We start from the raw sequence: 22,511 nt of genomic DNA on the forward strand, positions 1-22,511 counted from the left end.
CCCCCCCCCCCCCCCCAGACAGGAGTTTGACACTGAGAGAGAGATGAGTGAAAGCTTATGGGAAAAGAGACTTTTCTGGTTTATTTATGCATAAGGATGAGAGCTCAAGGCCAACCGATTAATTAATGAGACATCATGCTTTCATTTTAATTTATACGAATATATTAAAATATATCCTTTACTTTAGAACCTGGAATAAGAGTTAATAAAATAACAAAAACCAGTAACAGGTGGAGGGGGATGAGAGATGGTCTACTTGTCAATTAATGCATTCTCAACCCATATTTTCATCTGGAAATGATTTTTTTTTTTCAGTTAAAGCACCGTGCCCAAGTGAATAGAGCACCAACCCTGAAGTCAGGAGGACTTAAGTTCAAATCCAGCCTGACACTTGAAATTTATCTAGCTGTGTGACCTTTGGCAAGTCACTTGACCCCAATTGCCTTACCTTCCCCACTCAAAAAAAGAGTTTAAATGCCGTGCCCTGTAGGGCTACAGTTTTGTTCCCATCTGGGCCATTGTTTTCTCACAAAAGAAAACAATGCTACAGACTACAGCAACTCGATCTTTGACTAGTTACTGTAAAAATGTGTGCTCTTGGTCATGAGGGCAGGTAGACCAAAGTGTGAATGGCTCACTGTAAACTCATACTCACTATGGGACAAACAACTCAGAAAGTACATCCTTCTGACTGTGGGTCAGTAATCTTGACTGTCTGCCACTGCAGTAAACTTTATGTAGGCAGGGCAGCACCAAGGATGCCACCTGTGTGCAAGTGAGTGGTTCTTATAATGACCTGTTTCTAGATTCTCTGTCTTTATCTGTCTGTCTCTCATTGACTTGTCTCTATTTTTGTGGTATGCCAGCCTATCTGTTGTTTGTCTATCTGTTGCTGAGGACACTAGACACTAAATGATGGCTTTGCTTTAAAAATTATTGCGTGGGAACAGTGAGACAAGTATCAGTACAGAGGGACATGCAATATAGCATACAGAAACTGATTACCTGACCTGTTCTATGAGAAAAGAGGTTGGGAAAAAGGGAGTTTAGCTTCAAGGACTCTTCTAGGATAATATTGTAGATAATGAAACTCATGGAACCCCAGGGCACACCTGGAGGAGGGGTGATGGTGGTGGCAGGAGTAGGGAGAGGCTTTGTCCTGGGAGAGTTACTCACTGGTCACATTCACTTCTTCCCTTATTCTTCAAAGGTGGGGTGGTAGGATGGAAAGACAAAGAAATTTGGAATTAAAGGCCCCAAGGTCAAATCCCAGCTCTAATAAGTTTTCTTCCAGTTGTATATCTGTGATCCTATGAATTATTTGGAGCAGATTAGACTGGAAAATGGATTCAACATATATGTATATTACGTATTATATAAGTTATATAAATACATTAAATAAATTATGTTAAAATATATTCTCATATGTTTTTTACATGTGTACACATACATATATGAAAAACTATGTATTTTGTTCTCAGGTTCAGAAGATTGGGAGTCAGGGAATCATGAAAGGGGACCCATATCATTGAGTGGTTAACAGGTCATAAAGTCAACAAACTTGGAAATAGGGGTGAGCTAGTTGAAATCCAGTACCTTTTCCCTGGAGTCAGCAGAATCACAGACAAACCACTGCAAACATCTATCCAGAAATCCACACACTAAAAGATTCAGAAAGCTGGGCATAGATTTATCTGAATTTTAGATCAATGATTCTGAAGTTAAAGAACTACATTCTGGGCAGAAAGGAGAAGCTCTAGACATTGACTAATAAAGACTTGGTTTATAAAAAAAAACGATAAGCCTAAGACAGCATTATTTTATGGTACCCTGCTGGCCACTCTCCTTTTCTCCATGTTCACATACACACTTAGCTGAACACAATGCACCTATGAATTCAGACACCTCAAGCACAGCACTACCCCAGGCATTATAGAGGAAACAAAATAAAGTACCTTTTCAGTCCCTTTAGATCTCAAGGAGTTTACAATCAGTTGGAGAGAAAAGTTCATACGAGACAAGAGCGCACAACGATGGGACGACACTAGAAAGGTCATGAAGCAATCTGTGAAAAGTTCAAGTGAGTGGGCACAACGACTTAGCCAAGGACAAGGTTCCTGGAATTCCGGCCGCTGAAGCCCTCATGTGGGAAGTGCCTGAGCTGCTGACTCAGAGAGCAGCTGGATTTCTGCTGCCTCCTGGGTAATCGGCCCAGCCTTAACTCGATGCTGACCAGCATAACCCTCTTTCTCTTCTCCTGTTTTTATCTTTCTTTTTATCCTCAGTACTTAGCACAATGCCTGGTACATAGTAGGTGATTAATAAATGCTTATCGACTAGTTGACTTGTTTTCTCCACAACACCCCTAACTCCAGTTTAGACTGGCCAAACCTGGAGAACACCAGTTAGGTTCCCAACTCAATCTGAAATCAAAGCACAAGGCAAAAGGTATTTGATGCTGTTAAGGAGAAGCTCAGGGATGTCCATTTCTCTCACACCTTAACTAGGCAGTGATACTCCCTTCCCCAGGCTTGAGTTCAGGCACCTCTTTTCTCTAGGAGTAAACCCCAGTCCTGTTTGTGGATGACCTATTTTCTATCTAGAGGGAAGCCACAAACAGCTGGAATTACCTGCCTGCCTAGGCTCCTTCCTTCTGGCTTCAAACAGCTGCAGGGCCCCACCTTCATCTCTGCCTCCTGCCCACTGGGGTTTCCCTCCCCCTCTTTTTTTCCTTCCTGAAAAGATCTGGAAGCACCAGCTCCACAAGCCCAGAGCCTTTAAAAGGCTTAGTCCAGGAGTTAGGCTCATTTAGAATTTGTGGGATTTCTCTGGGAACACGTGAAAGCCTACCAGTCAGCTTCCTCTGCCTTTGCACCATGGGGACCAGAGACCTTCTGTTTTTAGCCCTGATCTACAGATTAGCCTGGGCTGGTGAGTACTTGGGAAAGGGGGAGGATGGAATGGATGTAGGTGGTAGAAGAGGAAGAAGAAGTTAGAAGAAAAGCACTGGAGATCTTGGGGAAATATTGAGGGCAAATGAGGAGATATTTTTGCCCTAAAGCCAGCATCCTTCCTCTGATTATCTTCTTAGACCTCCATGTTGGGTGCATGGGTGAATGAATGGAGTTATCATACAGGAGAGCTGTGCTACTGCAAAAAGCATCCCTTGGTCCCATTGGATTATCAGTGAGCCAGAATGGCATTATCTTGTGTTACTCTAAGTTGATGGGCAGTGTGGTCTTGCTGCTGTAGACTCCTATATTTGAGGTGTTTGATCATCTTGGTAATTACCCCACATTGAGTTTTATATGGAAGATGGGACAGTGAGACTGAAAAGCTCTCCAAGTTAGTCTCAGGAAGGCATGAAATCTCTGAGGTAACCTGGGGAGTGCCTCCCTAGTAATGCTGAAGGGCTGGTGAATCTTTGGCTGGGACTATACAAATGAGTCTGCAAATAGTCAGAAGAGCCTGCCTTGAGTTCCGTGTCAGAGAGGAGTGTGTACCTGAGAAAGAAGTCTAATAACACTGGGCACTTTGAATCTTCCAGACTACACAAGGTTGTCTGTTTGGTGGATGGCAATGAATGTTAATAGAGTGAATGTAGGCAGAATATTGAGGAGGACCTCCCTCTTCCAAACTTGGGGTCCTCTTCTCTCCTGTAGAGAAACCAATGCTTCCAAAATTTACTTGGAGAGAAATAACTTTCTCTTTAAGGAGTAGGGCTATGTCCAACCAGAATAGGATGAGGGGGCCTTGAAGGAGCGCAAGGCAGGACCCTGATCATCCTCACACAGGATGGGATTCTTGGCCTTCCTTCCTCCTGCTGCTACTGGGAACCAAGCAGCTATCAATTCAGAACAAAGTTCTAAGATACATAAATGTTCATCCCTATCTCCTGCCTCCATTAGGTATAGAGAGTGGAAAGCATGCTGAGAATCCTTGGCTAAGAGGTTAATATAATTCTACGGAGTATAAGGAAAGGAGGTTGAAGGATGAAGTAGATCTTCCTGCATAGAGGAAGCAGATTGAAAATTTTCCTCCCTTCAGCCCCTGGATCTTGTTCAGGCTCCTGTAGAAGGAATAAAAAAGCAGAGGTCCAGTGGTAAAGCCTTGAATTTGTGTGCGTCTTTTGTGGAATTTATATGTGTGTCTCAAGGATTTCCCATCTGCCAGTGGAAAAAGATGCCCCATCTTTGTTTATACTATTTATTATACCAAAGTGTCAGAACTATTGGGGGAAAGTCTATATTATCCCAAGAATGCCTACACTGCCAACCTGTGGGTTTCATTTGTATACTGGTTTTCAGGAAGATTTTATTTATTTATTGCTTTTTGGAAGAGGGAATGCAGGGCAGTTAAGGTTAAGTGACTTGCCCAAGGTCACATGGCTAGTAAGTATTAAATGTCTGAGGCTGGATTTGAACTCAGGTCCTCCTGACTCCAGGGCTGGTGCTTTATTTACTGTGCCACCTAGCCGGCCCATTGAAGAATTATTTTTGAGGGAATTTGGATGGAAAACTAAGGTACTGGAAATTGATCCTACAGGAGGTTGTCTCTATAGAAATAGTAACTAGGATCTCCAGTGGAACACAAACATGTAACATCTGTATTCTGATGCAAGAGCTGAAGGCTAGAGATGTAAACACACTACTGCTCATTCAGGTTTAGGCCTTTAGAGCTAAGTTCCCTTTGGTGGCTATTGTTGAACCCGTTGAAAAGAGATTTCAGAACATGGACTTAATTGTTGGGCCAGCCTAAGGAAATGAGAAAGATAAGGGGGTTAAACAGGGAGAGTAAATGTTTCGTCAGAGAGTAAAGGAAGAATTGAGACTAAGAGGAAGACAGAAAGATGGATACATTTATACACTCAAAGAAAGAGGATGAGAGATGGAAAGAGGAAGGTGGAGCAGTGATTCATGTGTCTCATCTAGTAAGTCTGACATAAACAGAAACAGAATGAGGTAGACGCTGGGTGGAAGAATTAGAGTGAATTAGTCAGAGTGACTAGTGCCTATAATCCAGTAATATCCCTGCATGTCCCAGGATGGCAAAGGGAAGGTTCCTCAACCCCATTCTTTCCATCCAATGCCAAAGTCTGGCTGATTTTAGAGACCAAGGTCACTAATAAAAATGTAAAGAACCAGTTACTACAGATGATTATTGTGGGCACCAAACACAATTGTGTTTCTAGTGATGAAAAAATTTAATTTGGCCCAATAGGAGCTTCCCTAAAATATGCCAATATTTATGTTGTACTTTAGGTTTGCAAAGTGTTTACTTGTATGATCTCATTCTCTCAACAATCCTGTGGGGTAGCTGTAGAAGAAATTGAGACAGAGAGAGGTTAAGTGACTTGTCCAGAACAACACAATTAGCATGTGCCTGAGGCAGGATTACAAACTCAAGATCTTCCTGACTCTCTGTGATTTTCTGTATTCCCTGTGCCACCTAACTAGCCTCTGTTTCAGATTTTTCTCAAACTGGCTCTGGTAGCTGGAATTGAGCAGTTCCATTTCTCTACTCACCTGGTTTATTCTGGACTTCTAATTTTTCTCCTTTCTCTCTTCCTTGGGTTCTGCCTATAGGGCAGAAATGAAATAAGAGGGGCAGAACCCCTTCTCCATGGGGCTGGTGCTAAACTGATTGGCTACTACCAATTCTTAGATAGTTCCCCCTTCATATTTCTGGATTTGGGCCATAAAAGTCCAGCTTTAAAGATCTGAATCTTGTAGAACTGAAACTCCTAAAAGGGAAATAACTTCAGACCTAAGTCATCTTCTAAGAGTCACTTGCATAACAAGGGTTGCTCTTACAGATCTTTCATCAATTCTGCCTTCCCTAATATCCTGGAATTTCTTTACAAAATATAAAACAGATTCTCAGAATCTTGATCCCATCAGTTATGGGATGTAGATGGTGGTGTGCTGGCAAGTGATTGACAACCAGTTCTCCTGGGGGGAAAAATGTACACATGATTCTTTTAAGTTTAATCTGCATGAATAACATTTTCTCCATCCCCTTCTTAAATCTAGACAATCAACAAAATAATAAACAGCCCTGATTTTGGAGGGGTTGCTGATTTCTGAGCTGTAAATGCTTGATGAGCAGGATAAGCAGGCTCCTGGTCACCCCCAGATATAGAACTAAAGGCTATGGGCTTTTGTTTGTTTGTTTTTTACTTTCACCTAGATAAACATGTTCAAGAGATGGGACTAAAGAATACAAAAGGAGGCCATTGGATTTAGGGTGTAAAATGAGGTCCCCAATTAATAAATTCACCTCCTACAGCCAATCTGGTTGTTTTACATCTCATAGATGGCATGGCATGTGGGTGCCACTAAAACGTTAGACATGTTTTAACCTAGCTTGAATTTGAACTATAATCCCTAACCTAACCCAGATTTAAACTAGAAATGAAAGCTAACTCCTAAAGCAAACCTTGCCATTAAATAACTCCTAATCCAAATGCAAAACAGATTTTATTTTATTTCCTTTCAATTTCTAGCCATATCAATAACCTCCAACCTTGCACTTAATCTAAGGCTACTGGTTCCCAATCTTTTAAAGCATTGACATTAAACAATTTTACAACCTTATCAATAGTTAGATTAATGCTGCAGGTTTTGTTGGAACTAAGCAGAGAGCAAAACGACAATGCTAAGAGCACATATGGCTTCAAGAACCCTTTGCAATAATCCTGAAGCTCCCTTAGGAGGTGGCAGTCCACACACCTGAAATTTAACCCAAAGCCTAGCCCCCGTATCTAAGATTCACCACATACCCTAACCCTAAACATTGGCCAAAACTCATTCTAATGCTGTGTTCCCTAACTGTGTCCTGCTATTTCCATCACTGATTTTAAAGGTAATCCTAAATTTTCCCAGTCATTACCATATTTAAAAAATTAACTGAAACTCCAATTCTAATGTGTCTTTATAGCAAATCCAATCCTAACCCAAATCGTGATCATCACATCTAATTGAGTCACTAAAGCTAATTAATCTCCATACCAACAGTAACTCTGGCATCAATCTTAACCTGTAGTCCTAACTCTTAACAATAACAAAAAACCCAAGAGCCTAAATCTTAATCCTAACCATACTGACAATCTTTTTTTTTTTAAAGCAATTGGGGTTAAGTAACTTGCTCAGGGTTACTTGACCAGTTATTCTGTGTGGGTGCCAAGTATCTGAGGCCAGAACTGATCCCGGGTCTCCCGACACCGGGACAGGCGCTCTTACTCACTGCTCCACCTGGCCACCTGGCCGTCCCTCCTACTGATAATCTTAACCCTAATCCTGAACCTTACTCCTACATTCACACTTTCCCTGAGTAAGAATTTAACCACAAATTTAACCATAGCCCTAATTCTATGCCATGTGCTAACTGTTTTATATGAGGATGACAGTGGTGATGTACCTTCCTTAATGGATCCTGATGAGTTCTTTATCCAGGTGTGGCCAGGGTTTTATGTGAGTCTATACATTACTTCTTGTAGGACACCTCTTGTGTGTGTGAGAGAAATATATGTATAAATGTATGTGTATATGTATGTGTATGTTTATGTATGTATATGTACACACACAGAGAGACCATACATCTACAGAACAGCTGTTTAAATTTAAAGAGATGGTCTGTGATAAATCCAGACCTTAAAACAAATGTGGAACTTAACCTTAATTCTAGACTAATTAGAATTACAGGGAAAACTAGATGGCACAGCTAGATGATCCTGTAGTCAGGAGGACCTGAGTTCAAATTCAGTCTCAAACACTTACTGGTTTTGTGACCCTGCACAAGTTACTTAACCCAGTTTGCCTCAGTTTCCTTATATGTAAAATAAGTTGGAGAAGGAAATGACAAACTACTACAATATCTTTGCCAAGAAAACCCCAAATGGGTTCATGAAGAGTCGGACACAGCTAATTAACTAAATTACAACAACAATTAAAATTATATTAACCCTATAACTAGAATTAATTATAATATCATATATTTTACAGTACTTTAAGACTATAAGTAGTGAAAACATGTTCTCCTTTGTGACTGTCCCACACAGGCTAATGGTGAACAATACAAATGATAATGCTACCTTTGTGCCAAGTATAGTTGAATGTAAGCATAACCATTTGTCACAATCTGCATAGGCCTGTGGGAGATGTAGCTTCCAAGGAGGCCATGATCCCCCTACACTCAGAACATCTCTGTGCAATAAGTAGTATAAAAATGATCATCCTTATTTTTAAATAAGGAAAACAAGTCTCAGAGAAAGTCTTACTAAAGATACTAAAAGAAATGAGTTAAACTCATACTATCCAATTCCAAATCCAGCATGCCTGCATACAATCTTAACTCAAACTACAACATTAAATCCTGTCTCATACTTTAACTTTAACCTTCACCCTGGCTCTATCCCACACTCTAACCCTAAATACAATCCAAACCCCACCTTGGCACTAGCTCCATTTCAGCATCAACCTTAGCTTCAGTCCAATATGGATCCTAAACCAGAGTAGCACAGGACAAATGAGGGGGGATTTATATTTCCTATCCAGAAGAGATGAGGTGAAGGTTGTGGAAGAAATAGAAAGGAATAGAAACAAGAAGGGGACATGATGTGATGAAACAGCATGGGTGGTAGAACTGATATCATGGGGTTCTGAAATGCCTAGGAGGATCATATTGTAAAGAGGAAAGGAACGTGTCCTCTGAACCAGGACACCTGAACTTTCCTTTCTGTGGGGGCCACTTTCCCTGTTGTCTCTGAACCTTTCTCAGAGTCCCCAGAGCCTGCTGGTGTGGTATCCTGCACCAACAAGAATGGCAACATCACAAGCCTGACCTTGTGTCTCTTACTGCCAATAGGGACGATGGAGTCATGTGCACACCGCTGTGGAGAGAGATTGAACAAGGCAGCCGAATGCCAGTGTAACCATCAGTGTGAGCAGCACAAGGACTGCTGTGAGGACTACAAGAAACTGTGTACAAGTGAGTCGCTCTGCAGGGTGCCCATGTCCTCTCCCTGTCTAGGACTCACTCTGGTTTAAGCAGATAGTGGCTCAGCACAGTCTTCTGGGTGGAGGGGGCAGGCACTGAGTCAGAACATGGGCAGTCAAGAATGGGTACATGAGGATATTGGGAGAAGACTCTCTATCCAACCTAGATGCAAAACAATAAGAATCATTTCCCTCTATTCTGGCCCAGAGCCAAGAGCTCAGCTTCCACCCCTTTCAACTTCCAGCCCCATTTTTTATTTACTGTACAGAAAATAAAATGAGGACACATTCTCCATTGCCCCAACCATCCTCCTTCTGACTAGGAGTACCCTTGCATTTCATTCCAGAAATTCAGTGGTAGGTCAGTTGTTAAGAAGTTGGGACACTTCCTCATAGAAATAAGGTCACATGTAGTGGGTAGGTTGCTAGGGCAGCTCATAAAAGCCCCTTTAATCCAAAATCTTTCACACACCATTATCTGTGTAATACTCCTCTTCATTTCTCTATTCATGTCACTCCTCCACTCAAAAATGTTCAACAATTCTGTACTGCCTTACCATTTAATAATAATAATAATAATTGACATTTATTTATCACTTACTATGTGCCAGGTACTATGATATGCTTTACAAATAAGATCTCATTTGATCTTTACAACAACTCTGGGAGGTAGTCGCTATTTTTACCTTCATTTTACAGATGAAGAAACTGAGTCAAACAGAAATTAAGTGACTTACCCAGGGTCACACAGTTAGTAAGTATATGAGGCTAGATTTGAACTCAGGTTTTCCTCACAGCAGGATAATACTCTATTCCTTTTGACACTTAGCTTCCCCTAAGCAGATCAAGTAGACAAGTTGTGTCACAGTGTTAAAAGCCTTTCACCATGACCTACTGCATAGAATCCTGACTTGGAGTCAGGAAGGCCTGACTTTGGATCCTGCCTTTGACATGGATAGCTGAGTGATCGTGAACAAAGTTTCACCTTAGCTTCACATTTCCTCATCTCTAAAATAGGGATTACATTTTTTCCCTGAGGTTGCTGTGAGGCTGAAATGAAAAAAATGTTTGTAAAATATGTTAATATTTTTATGATGATGATTCCATAATCTGTCTATAGTCTTCTAGCCTTATTCCTTACTTCTCCCCTTCATGGAATCTCAGAGATACTTAGTCAAACTGGACTATTTTCCATTTCTTGTTTTCATTCTGCCTCCATCTCACTTTGTACATTTCTCCCCTTTCTGTAGTTTAAAGCTTCGATCTTTGATGAAGACTCAACTCAGATGCCCCATATTCCATGAAACTTTCCCTAACCTTGAGAAGTTCCTTTCCCGGACCTTCTCTCTCCCCCCTTGCCCAGGTATTTGAGTCCTCAAATTTCTCCCATTATTTTCTTCTAGCACTCTACCTCATGGACCTCTGTTTTGCCCTTATCACAATCTCCTTTATGTTATAGTTACTAAGGACCTACAGATGCTAAGGCCCCTCATTCCAATTCCCACTCTCACAGACAAGTCAGATCCTTCAGAATAAGGTTAGCTATAGCTTCCCTCAGGGTTCTACTAGTACCCGTCAGAGGCTAGAGACAGGGTAAATCTTCTCTATTGCCTTTGGCTCCAGCTTCCATTCCTATGTCTTTCCCCTGATATCAATTACAAGCAACTAGAGCCACCAGTTTGAGTTAAACAATGAACAATTAGCTTTTACAAAAGGATATCTACTGAGAAGATATAGCAGAAACAGTCTTACCCTAATACCTGAGGAAACTGTCTCCTGGGTCCCTGGAAAGAGTGGGATCAAGCTTAACATAGCTCTATGAACTTTTGTTTCACCAAGTTTGATTCTAAAAGTGGTGTATAGCCAATGGATAAATGGATGGATGGATGGATGGATGAAGGGATGGGTGAATGGATGAATGATAGTCTCCTTCTCAATTGCCTTTGATCTGTGCTGGGTCAAACAGGTCATTCAGGACTTCACTCCTTTTGGCTGACCACAAAATCTGACATGGGCTCTAGATCTTGGATCTCTTGTGGCTTGCTATTCTGCCCCTTTGTAACTTACAATGTTGTAGCTATAACCAATACATCTTCACCTAAAAGCAGAGATCAAAGCAAAGAATAGGGGCCTGTATTTGCAGGTCACATGTCATTCCAGCATGTCTCTTTCACGAGAACAGTAGCCAGGCATGAAAGACTTGTTTTTGCCAATTAGTATGTTTTCAATGAACCTTAGTTGCGACTCAGCAGCCAATCAAAAGCCCATCTCTTTGCCACATGGTTAGGGAAGAGAGCTGGAGCTAGTCAGAGGATATCTGTTTGTGTTCCCAAGTACGATGTGTGGACTTGTATCAATTCTGCACCCTGGGCATGCTCATAAGGACTGGGCTTTGCAAGTTCCCTTTTGTACTTGTAAAACTTATCTTGTATAATTTGTACAACACCTTTCCCCACCTTTTTGTATTCTTAATTCCTTAATGGTAAGATCTATTCTGTATCTATCTTTGTGCCTCTCATGCCCAGCACAGTGCCCCTGCACATGATAGGCTCTTAAAAACTATTGTTGAATTAGATATAAAAGTTTTTTTCCATTACTCCTGACATGGCACAGGTTCACATAGGCATGGCAACTACCCCCAGCCTACACTCTCAGGTTGAGCTCCTTGAGGAATAACTACTACCTTAGGATCAAGGTACCCTGAGGGTACCCATTCCTGCTGGTATAGCTCACAAACTTCTCCACTGATGAATTTCCCCTTACCAGGCAGCTAGAAAAACCCATTAAGCTCCAAGTAATGACATTTACTAAAATAACATAATAATAGCTACAAAACATTCCCCCCAAAATGAGGCCAAGATTACACATCTCTTCCTTTCTCTCCTTGTGAAGTCCCCATAAAGCTCCCCACCCTGTACACAGAGTTTCTGCTGGACAGTTTACTCAGCTGGGTTCCCAGGGTCTACTCCCTTCTGGAATTTTACTCTCTCAAGTCCTTAGCTGGCTCTCTACTTTGCTGTCTCTCTTCTTGGAACTACCTAAATGCTGCCTCTGTGTCTGTGTCTCCACAGAGTGTTTCTATCTCTGCTCCTTGTTGGATGTGGTACCACAAGATGCCCTTGCTTTTGGAGTTAAAGGGAAAAGGAAATGCCTCCCCAGGGCTCCCTACTGCCCTCTGGGATAGGGAAAAGGATCTCCTCTGCAAGGTCACTTACTCTGTTAAAGTCTCAAACTCACTCCAGAGCTAGAGCTATTTACAGACCATCAGAGATGGGGCCAATTTTTAGCCAGTCAGTAACAAAGACCTCTTCCAATTCATTTAAGGAATTTGTTTGCACTTCATGAAGGAGGTCACTAGGTGTGGTCAAATTTTTGCCGTTAGTTTAACAACTCATTAATCTATCTATCCTCACTGAGGTAGTTAGGTTGGTGAAAAGGCTAGAGCAAAGGGCCTGGAGATCTGAGTTTAAAATCTGTCTTCAGACACTTACTAGCTGTGTGATACTGAGCAAGTCACATAACTTCCCTGTGCCTCATTTTCCTTATCTGTAAAATGGGTATAACAGCACCTACTTCGAAGGATAAAATTAGATAATACTTTAAAGCATTAAATAATTACTGCTAGTAGTAGTAGTAGTAATATCATTACCACTGCTATTTACATAATAATCTTTATTTGGGGATGGAGAGTAGTTCGGAAAGATAATGAACCAATAGGTCAAAGACCAATTAATTCTACATTTCCTCAATTTCTTCATCTGTAAAATGGGGGATAACAATAGCACCTACCTTCCAGGGTAGTTATGAGGATTTAATAAGGTAAAAATTGTAAAATGCTTAGCACAGTGCCTAGCTCATAGGAAGCATGTTTAATGTTAGCCATCATTATTGTTGCTATTGCTGCTGTATGTATGTATGCCCTTGCTCCAACACCACTTTCCCAGCCCTACGCTAAAACAAGATACTCGGAATTCACAGGAAGCTAAAATCTTACCTGAAGTTTGCCCTGACCTGGATTTCTTCAGAAAAACCTACAAAGCTTAGGCATGACTTATTTCTAAGATTTCCCTAAATGTGGGTAATGGGTCCTTCTGTCCTTGGTGTCCTTGGGAGTAGATGGAATCTCTAAGTCAACAGACAGAGAGTTCTTCGCAAAATTGCTTTCCAGTGTGACTTGATCACTTTACAACTCTACCAATTGTGCATTAGTGTGCCCACCCCTCCCATAACCCATGGGAGTTTAAAAGTTATTTTAAATAATTTAAATTTAAAATAATTAAAATAATTTATTTTAAAATAATTATTCCTGACATTCATCATCTTTGCCAATTTGTCACGGAGGTCAAACTTTAAAGTTGTTTTGCTTTGCTTATCTCTTATTATTAAGGATTTGAAAAAATTCAGATAGCCATTTATAGTTTACAATTTTTTAGAACTATTATTCATATCCCTTGGCCATTCTATTGAAATGTAGCTTTTAGTTTTATATATTTCTGTTGCTTGTATATCTCAGGCCCTTACTGGTTCACAACTAACTCTTATTGACCACAGACTGGGAGGTTTTGACAAGAGTGTCTCCTGACTCTCAGTTAACAAGCATTAGAAAGTAGCCTTAGTCACTGAGGACCAATCAGGAATTCCCTGCATCCTCCCATGAAGACCCTAGGTCAGGTCTAGCTCCCTGCAAGGATCCCTTTTCTGACAAAGGTCCAGGTCTTGGACTCCCAACAAGTTGTTTAAGGGCTCATCAAATTGAGCAAGGGTTCTCCTGATAAATTTGTCAGTGGGGTGTTGGAGTCAGCCCTAACTGGCTGGTGAGAGCCAACTGTTATATATTTTTAGTATGAGCATTTACAACTTAGAAATCCACAAATACTACAAAGCAGGGCTTGATTTATTCTTTTGTTGCTTTTCTATACTTAAGAAAGTAATTAATAATGAAAATTAAACTTAAAAGTGTGTTATCCATACATTTTTCTCTGGAAAGCTAATTGTCAAACATGTATTAATTAGCATACCTCTTCCTTTACAACACACAAAATGTATGAAAGTCAGATGTTTGTAATTTGAGAAGTAGATTACTGGGTGTTGCTTGGTTTTAAAATTTAGTTTGTTTATTTTTTTAAATGAAAAGCATTTCATGTGATGATATTAGCATTTGATTCTCCTCAGGTTCACAAGTAAATATTTCTACCAGTCTGTCTTGTTTTATATAATAGCCTGAAGACCTGTGTGTAAATTGAATTTTTGTAATTTGAAACTTTTTATATAAAGGACTTTTGTGGTATGATTCCTTTTCAAATTACAATAGTCTATTTGTAAATTGAATAACCATCCTGTAAGTTATCATTTGTTTGTGTTCAGAATTTCATTTCAAAGTTTTGCATTAAGACATTTTGTTTTCTAGTAGAAGTTTTGACTTATTTCAATAATTCATCCTCTTATGTTTCCCGCTTCTGCCTCTGTCATTCTTCTGCCTTTTTATTCTCTGATGTTTGGTAACCATACCACAGTTCCTGACAATGTAATTGAACTGGACATTCTTGGTGAGGCTAGGAAGGATAACACTTAGGAGAATGGTTTCTCATTTTGATTTTATGTCTTTTAGGTCAAGAAGGACCCAAAGAAATGGAGACAGAAACAGAATGGGAAGAAAAGACAGCCCCAGACAGCAGTAGGTTTATTTCCCTGAAAATTTAGAAATCCCAAATCTTTGAACATTGGTACTAAGGATATAGATACCTACAGGAAGAGAAGAGGGAAAAAAACAAAGGGCAAATGAGAGAAAGATGAAGGGAGTGGGGAGGGAGATTGTATTATTAGCAAGGGCAGTGTCAAATTTGGATAAAGCCAGAATGTACTGGGTTGAGTCTCCAAAGATATGTCCCTGGTTAGAATGTTAAAGGGGTCCTGACCTCCAGGGATTTGAAATAGAACAAACCTTAGGCAACTGGGACAGAGCGAGAATAAGGATTCTAGGGTCAGATTCCAGGAAGTTCATGTAGAGTCAATGAGGTATTCACTGAAAGGGTAGGAGCAAAGGAAAGGAGTATCAGGAAAAATGAAGTTAGACATCAAGGTTGACTTCCTGACTGAAGGAGATGAACAAAATTAGGCTAGAGATCTTTACGAAGAACCAATTCCCTTTACTCTCTTCCTTCTTGCTTTCTGAGATTATGAGGAAAGGACAAAATGACCTCTAGCTGGGTTCATAAGAAAGTTGACCCCAAAGATCAGCTGGTTTTTGTTGGGAGGACCTGTATACAATTAACCCTTGCCTCCTCATCATTTTAGATCTATACTTGGCACCTAATTCTTGCCACAGCCGTTGTCATGAAGCCTTTGACAAACACCATCCATGCCATTGCAATTCAAAGTGCCAGAAGTTTGGGAACTGCTGTGAAGATTATGAGAGTCTGTGTGCCCATGGTGAGCTCCTCTGTGATGACTTCTAATCATATTCTGTCTAAAAAAAAAAGAGGAATGCCAGAGGAGGGAAGTGCTGTATTAGACAATAGACATGGTTCTACACAATTCCTTGCATACACCTAACCTTCAGGGAAATTACTGGGGAAGTCATCCCACATGTGGAGTCATCCCACATTGCAGATGATTTCCCTGCCTACTCCTTTCTCCCCTTTTGGTGGTACCCAAGAGAGGTCTGCCTGCTCTGAATCCCTCCCTCCCTTTAGCTCTTCCACATTCCACTCTTCACTCCTAGATGGTTTCTCCAGAAGCAGTGATGCCATCACCAAGGAGGAACTCCTGACTATCTCAGAGAAGATCTACAAGGCAGACACCAACAAAGCTCTAAAGGAAGATATCATTCTCAACAGCCAGAACCGTATCTCTCCCTCTGAGACAAATGATCAAGTGGATCGATGTCCTGAGCCGTGAGTCTTCCTCTTTCTCCAGACTTTTTTTTTCCTATCTATGTCCCATTCCTATTTCTTTTGAGCCTAACTCAGTTCTAGAATCTCCAGGTCTTTCATCTGAGGAATAGAAGAGTGACAAAGAATTAGAAGGGGAAGACATTTTAAGGCAGGTTGTAAGGAATGTAGAGAAAAGGTTTAGGAAAGTAAGATTGTCTTATAGCAAAAAAAGATTGAAATTAAAACAGATTGTCTTTAGAGAGCTCTTCTTATTGACTTAGGTAGTGAAGAATAAATAAAAGATCACTGAGGCAGTTGAGAAGAAACCACTGGAGAGACATAGGATTGTCTGGAATGACTATAGAATCTTCCTATTGGCAAGGTGAAAGACAGGATGACCAGAGGCAGGGTCCTACTAGACCTAGGATTCTGGCAAAAAAAAGCATTAGAACTCTTAGAAAAAAGAATTAGAACTCTTAGCTTCTCCTCCCATTTCATCTCTCCCCTTCTTAAATAACTCCTGTGCCAGTCCTTGCCCTTCTTTTTTTTTGTCTTTATTAATTTGTTTACTTTTAGTTTACAAGATTCATTACCACAATTCCTTGAGTTTCAAATTTTCTCTCCCTCCCCGCCTCCCCACCCATGGCGGCATACAATCAAGTATAGTATCTGCAAATACTTTCACATTAGGCATTAGTTTATAAAGAAGGATTATAACAGATAGAATGAAGAATGGGAAAGAGGAAACAAAACCAAAGAAAACGAAAAAGGGCAGGTAGTTTGCTTCAATCTGGGTTCAATCGCAGTTCTTTCTCTGGTGTAAACATCTCTCTCCATCATGAGTCTTTTGGGTTTGACTTATGTCTCTGGATTGCTGAGAAGAGTCCAGTTTATCAAAGTTGGTCATCACACATACGTTGTGTCTGTAATTGTGTACAAATTCCTCCTGGCTCTACTCTTCTCACTCAGCATCAGTTCGTATAAGCCTCTCCAGGTAAATATGAAGTCCATCTGCTCCTCATTTCTTATTGCACAATAGTATTCCATAACATGCATATACCATAACTTGTTCAGCCATTCCCCAATTGATGGGCACCTTGCCCTTCTTGGCAGTTCCCCTTGCCCCTTAATGGACTGAAGACAATCTCTGCACCAGAGCAGGGGCTTTAGACTTAATATTAAAGTAATTGCACTTGCATAGTCCTGGCCATCCTTGGAGTTCTGACTTGGCAATCCTCCTTGTTGAATCAGTGAAGGCAAGGATGTGGGTGGGAAAGTAATTGTTCAAATTGTAAACCTTGGCTCTCAGGTCAATCTCTAGTTCATCAGACTACTGCATCCAAAAAGCAAGTTAGGAGGCAGGAATGGAGTACATAGAAGTGACATCTACATGTCAGCACAGTTTCTCAGAGCAAACATGCCACACTGGGGAGCAGTAAGTTTCTGGTGAATAACAATTTATGCCAATTGACTTCTTTTTCTGGACAGAATATAGTGTATTATATTCTGGTATGTAATATAGTATATAGTATAGTGGGGGTTGGGGTAGCCAGAAACTTGTCAGAAATTGAAGATGCTATGGGCCGAAGGATAAAGGCAGAGCTTCTTATGTGCATGGGGCTGCAGAGAGTAGGCTGTGTCCAGTGATTCCCTGGGGCTCTTCCCCAGGACTATTTAAAAGTTTCAGGAAGTTGCCTCAGGGGTAGTGGTGGTTTCTAAGTAGATGGAAACTAGCCTGGGTGTGGTGAAGGAAGGAACCTGGACCAAAGCCTAGTGTTTGTGTTTAGTGCTTGGAAATTTATTAGTTGGTTCAAGGAGAAAGAGAACAGTGAGGTGAAGAAGTCAATTAACTCTTCTGTGAGAGAGTGGCATGGGAGAGAGATAATAATAATAGTAATGAAAGCTAGAGAAAGTGCAGAGCTAGTATGCCCTGGCAGTTTGAGTCAACTGAGGGGGAGTCACATTGTGGTACTCTAGGTTAGAACTGTAACACCCTCCCCTATATATATGTATATGTACATATAATACAGTATATACGTATATGTGTGTTTACATATATACACATACTGTATGCCTATATACACATGTATATATGTATGTATGCCTACACATACATATTCTGTGAATAGCTACATATGCATAGAAAAGCTGAAATCAGATTTAGCCTCATATCACAGTTCTGAATTCAGCATTTTCTGACTTGTTTTTAGGTTATTTAAGGAAGAGAATCTGAGTAAGAGGAGTAGAGGGCAATGGACAAAGTATGAAGTAGGGCATAGGCTTTGCATGCATGTCTGTAAGAGACAGTTCATAACACCAAACCCCTTCTTGCTCTGTTATGGGACCACAGTTTTTTTTGTTTTTTTTTAAGCAATCAGGGTTAAGTAACTTGCTCAAGGTTACACAGCCAGGTGTTTCTGGGTGGGTGCTAAGTGTCTGAGCCCAAATTCCATCCCCAGGTCATCCTGACACTGGAGCCGGTGCTCTTAATTGCTGTGCTACCTGGCCGCCCCAGGGACCACAGTTTTTGTTCTGCTATGGGATCCAATCCCAATTTCTTTTGATATCACCCAGGCTCTACAGCTATGTAAATGAAGAACTCTTTTCCAAACCAACCTATGCTGCATTTATCAATCTGCTCAATAACTACCAGCGGGTGACAGGTCAAGGGGAACATTTTACTCCCCAGCAGCTTGGGGAGCAAGACACCTTCCTTCAAGAGATAATGAAGACAGCAGTCATGAAGGAACTCTACGGCTTCCTCCATCAAAAGAGTGAGTGAGCCCACACCCCTTTGGTAGAAGAGAGAGAGCACCTGGAAAAGTAATGGAGAAAGTTTATGACAGGGCATAGGGATCCTCAGAGCATGTGGACTCTAGTAAAGATCTATAGGAGATGGCCAAAGAGAACATGGGGAATGGAAAGATGACTAGACCCTAAAGAGCTGAGAAATCATCTGGCTTTCAAAACCTTCAATAATCAGTATATTTCTTGTCCATTAGAATGTAAGGTACTTGAGGGGTAGAAATCATCTTTTTTGTGTGTGCTTGTATATGTATTCCCAGGATTTAGAACAGTGCTTGGAGCATAGCAAATGCTTAAAAGTGCTTATCTATCTATCTAATCTCATTTTCCATTGCTTCCCAAATATTCTCTCTGTCTGTCTGTCTCTCTTTCTCCCCTAGGATATAATATGCCTACTTTCTCACTTTTGCTATGTAACACAACTCCGAAGCAGAAGAGTCAATAGCATCTGTAGCTAACTCCTTAAGTCTTCCCCTCCAATTCTGCCAATGAATTTCTATAGCCTTATCAAGTGAGAATACAGTTTGGAAAGTCAAAATTACTGGAAGAAGGTTGGCATGGGAGAGGAGTGTTCAACTAAATCCCCCCAAAAATCTAATGAAGAAATGGATGTAGGTTTTCCTCCCAGGTTCCCTTCTTCCCTACTAGGTAACTCCCAAGTGAGTCCCTACCCTTTTGGGGGAATCCTTTAGCTGACTTGGAAAGTTGGCTGCTAATATACACACATAGCCAGCCTGTCCTTGACTTCATCCTCTCTTACTAACTAACCAGGGAACCCTTCCACAAGAGATGTTCTAATTTGCAAAAGCTTTTGCTGGGAAACTAAGGGGTGGGAGAGATTTCAAAAAGCAACAAAGACACAGGAAGGAAACTCCTACACAGTACAGGTTCCTGATACAAACTAAGCCTAATCAAGCCAAAGATATTTTTGGTTGGCACACCTTCTTGGCTTGATAGACTATCTTCTTACTCTAAATCAGAGGTCCATTTCCATTTCCCCGTTCTTTCCTGTCTCTCTTTGTCTCAAAATAATACGCTCATTAGCCACTCCTCCTCCTGATGCTCCTGCCTCTGAGAATTGTCTTCTCGTTATGGTAAGGTAGTACCAGGCTCAGTGTCCTGAGTGGTTGTCACCAGGACGATAGGCACCCTCTTTTCCTTCCCCTTCAAAGGGTTCAAGTTTTTAGGTCTGCCACATTACATCTTCTCCTTCCAGCATAGTGTAATGGAATAAACATCAGATCTGGGGTCAGGAGGTCTACATTTGAGTCCCATTTCAGTCACATATTGGCTGCATGGTGTGGAGGAAGGAAAGGAAAGGAATAAGCATTTCTATTGTACCTACTATGTGGCAGGTACTATGCTAAGCACAAACATTATTGTATTTGTTTCTCACAACCTCCCTGTGAGGTAGATGCTGTAATTATCCCCATTTTACAATTTAGGAAACTGAGGCAAATATAGGATAAGTGCCTAAAGTCATATAATTAGTAAGTGTCTGAGAACTGATTTGAACTCAGATTGTGCTGATTCTGATGCGGTGCTTGGACCCCAATTTCAAGACCACATTTCCTCCTAGCCTCAAAACAATTTTCTCTCCAGTCCAAGGGCACTATCTCTAGCAATAACTCATGAATAAGCCCCAGTGAGGCAAACTATTTCTTCCTGTTACAAGAACAACCTGACCTCTGTAGAATTTCCCTTGTATGAGCAGAACTATCATATACTGATACCCAGTTACCATATACAATCCAGAGGTCAAGCTATAGACATCAGCTCCCGAAGCTATCTTGTTACAGACATAATAGAACAAAAACACACCCCTTAGGAGTCCCCCTGCCCCCTGGGTTTCCAGTAGTGAATGATGCCTGTGATCAAGGTTGTATGTCATCACCTAATTAGCTTACTCACCACATAACCCACTACTTTTTCTATAAAAGCTTTAGCATCATTCCTATTAGGTTGCAAGTTCCCTAAGGAGCTCTGCTAGCCATATTAGTGTTAAAATAAACCTTTACCAATTTGACTTAAAGAATGCTTGAGTCCATGAATTCTTTCCAGATGACCCTGTCCTGTACTTTCGTCCATGAGGGGTCCCTGAGCCTGTCCAGGTGCAGCACTTTTACTGGGTTGTTACAAAGAATGCCCTTTGTAGATCTTAAAATGCTGTGTAAATGTCAGTTATCATTATTTTTTGATCTGGACTAGTGATTTCATCTGTGTAGGGAATTCTTGATAGAGCAACTGCATGTTTACCAAGTCATATTGGCAATTTGTCTGTACATTCTTAGAGAGTTGCTTGAAGCTGTGCCCAGGGTCACATAGCTACTATATGTTAGAGGCAATACTTGAATCCAGGTCTTCTGGCCCTGTCTCTATCTACTACAGGACACTACCTGTCATAATCATTATGATAAGGCAGCATGGATTTGTGGATAACATTGTACATTAAAAGACCTTTAAATTTTGCCTCAGACGTTTACTAGTTCTATAACCTTAAGCAATTACTTAACTTATCTGTGCCTCAGTTTCTCCATCTATAAAATGAGAGGATTAGGTTCATTGGTTTCTAGACCAATGGTCTGGCTCTAAATCTATGATCCTGTGCTTATTATTCCACATTCTTGCTGAATATTGGCTCTCTTTGCTACTCTAGAATCCTGGAATTCCCTTAATCCTGCTTATTTTATCAGGTTTCTGTCCAAGCCTGGTATTCTCAATTTGTTTACTTATGGATGGCTTGAATTGCATCCAGGGCAATCGCTCAGATGTCAATGTTCCACTCACTTCCCATGGTGGGAACCTTTCTGGTAACATGTTGGTCTTTACTCAGGTAGAATATGCTTTCTGTGAACCTCTTGACTTCTAAAAACACAGTGAAACCCGATTTCCATTAAGGGAAGGGGGTAGTCCAGCACATAACTCTCTACACGTCCTCTTTCCTGACATTGTTTGGGTTTCTCTTGCTTGGAATGTTTCCGAAGTCTCTCACTCTGCCCCAGGCGAGGTCCTACTGCATTCTTCAAAGCCCATCCCACCTCCTTTATGAATCCTTCCCACTATGCTGGCCCATATAGTATAATTATTTATTTATTTAAAAATATTTTTCCAATTACATGTAAGAATTTTTAACATTCATTTTAAAAAAAATTTTAGTTTCAAATTCTCTCCCTTCCTCTCTCTTCTCCTCCCTCATTGGGAAGGCAAGCAATTTGATATAGGTTATACATGTACAGCCATGCAAAACATTTCTATATTAGTCATGATGTGAAAGAAAATACAGGCCCCAAAAACCCAAGAAAATGTAAAAAGTTTAAAAAAAAGTGTACTTCTATCTGCATTCAGATTTTGTCAGTTCTTTCTCTGGAGCTGGATGACATTTTTTTTCTTCCTAAGTCCTTTGGAAGTGTCTTACATCGCACCTGCACAGCCTTGCTGCTTATGGCCTATGGGCCACAGGTTGTACAGGCTTGTCTTTGATCATTGTATTGCTAAGAATTGCTAAGTTATTTCAGTTGATCATTGTGCAATATTGCTATTACTGTGTACAATGTTCTCCTGGTTCTGCTCACTTCACTTTCCATCAGTTCATATAAGTCTTCCCAGGTTTTCCTGAAAGCATGGTGGTCATCATTTCTTATAGCACAATAGTATTCCATCACAATCATATATCACAACTTGTTTAGCCATTCTCTAATTGATAAGCATTGCCTCAATTTCCAGTTCTTTCCCACCACAAAAAGAGCTGCTATAAATATTTATGTGTATGTATGTGTGTGTGTGTCCTTTTCCCTTTCCTTTCCTTTCCTTTCCTTTCCTTTCCTTTCCTTTCCTTTCC

The 22,511-nt window shown here is 40.7% G+C and overlaps 1 protein-coding gene and 1 long non-coding RNA gene across 7 annotated transcripts in view; one reads left to right on the forward strand and one right to left on the reverse strand.

Moving 5' to 3' along the window:
* Positions 1-2,305, reverse strand: part of LOC138164714 (uncharacterized) — a 52,818-nt gene extending 50,513 nt beyond the window's left edge. For all 3 annotated transcript variants that reach the window (XR_011169163.1, XR_011169162.1, XR_011169161.1), the window contains exon 1: positions 1,956-2,305. This is a non-coding gene — a long non-coding RNA (uncharacterized lncRNA). The remainder of the gene's footprint in view (positions 1-1,955) is intronic.
* A 425-nt stretch (positions 2,306-2,730) lies between these two features.
* Positions 2,731-22,511, forward strand: part of ENDOU (endonuclease, poly(U) specific) — a 27,533-nt gene continuing 7,752 nt past the window's right edge. Inside the window, exons 1-6 of one of the 4 annotated variants that reach the window (XM_069092688.1) lie at positions 2,732-2,931; positions 8,866-8,988; positions 14,605-14,670; positions 15,291-15,425; positions 15,718-15,889; positions 18,443-18,642. In XM_069092688.1, coding sequence (XP_068948789.1) covers positions 2,877-2,931; positions 8,866-8,988; positions 14,605-14,670; positions 15,291-15,425; positions 15,718-15,889; positions 18,443-18,642 — 751 coding nt within the window. In that variant the 5' untranslated portion in view covers positions 2,732-2,876. Of the gene's footprint in view, positions 2,932-8,865; positions 8,989-14,604; positions 14,671-15,290; positions 15,426-15,717; positions 15,890-18,442; positions 18,643-22,511 lie in introns of all 4 variants that reach the window. The other 3 variants (XM_069092691.1, XM_069092689.1, XM_069092690.1) reach the window with 3 other exon arrangements.

Source organism: Petaurus breviceps, unplaced genomic scaffold (genome assembly GCF_028583685.1).
Source record: "Petaurus breviceps papuanus isolate PSGF00001 unplaced genomic scaffold, PetGlider_PUasm1.0 191, whole genome shotgun sequence".
Taxonomy (NCBI): Eukaryota; Metazoa; Chordata; class Mammalia; order Diprotodontia; family Petauridae; genus Petaurus; species Petaurus breviceps.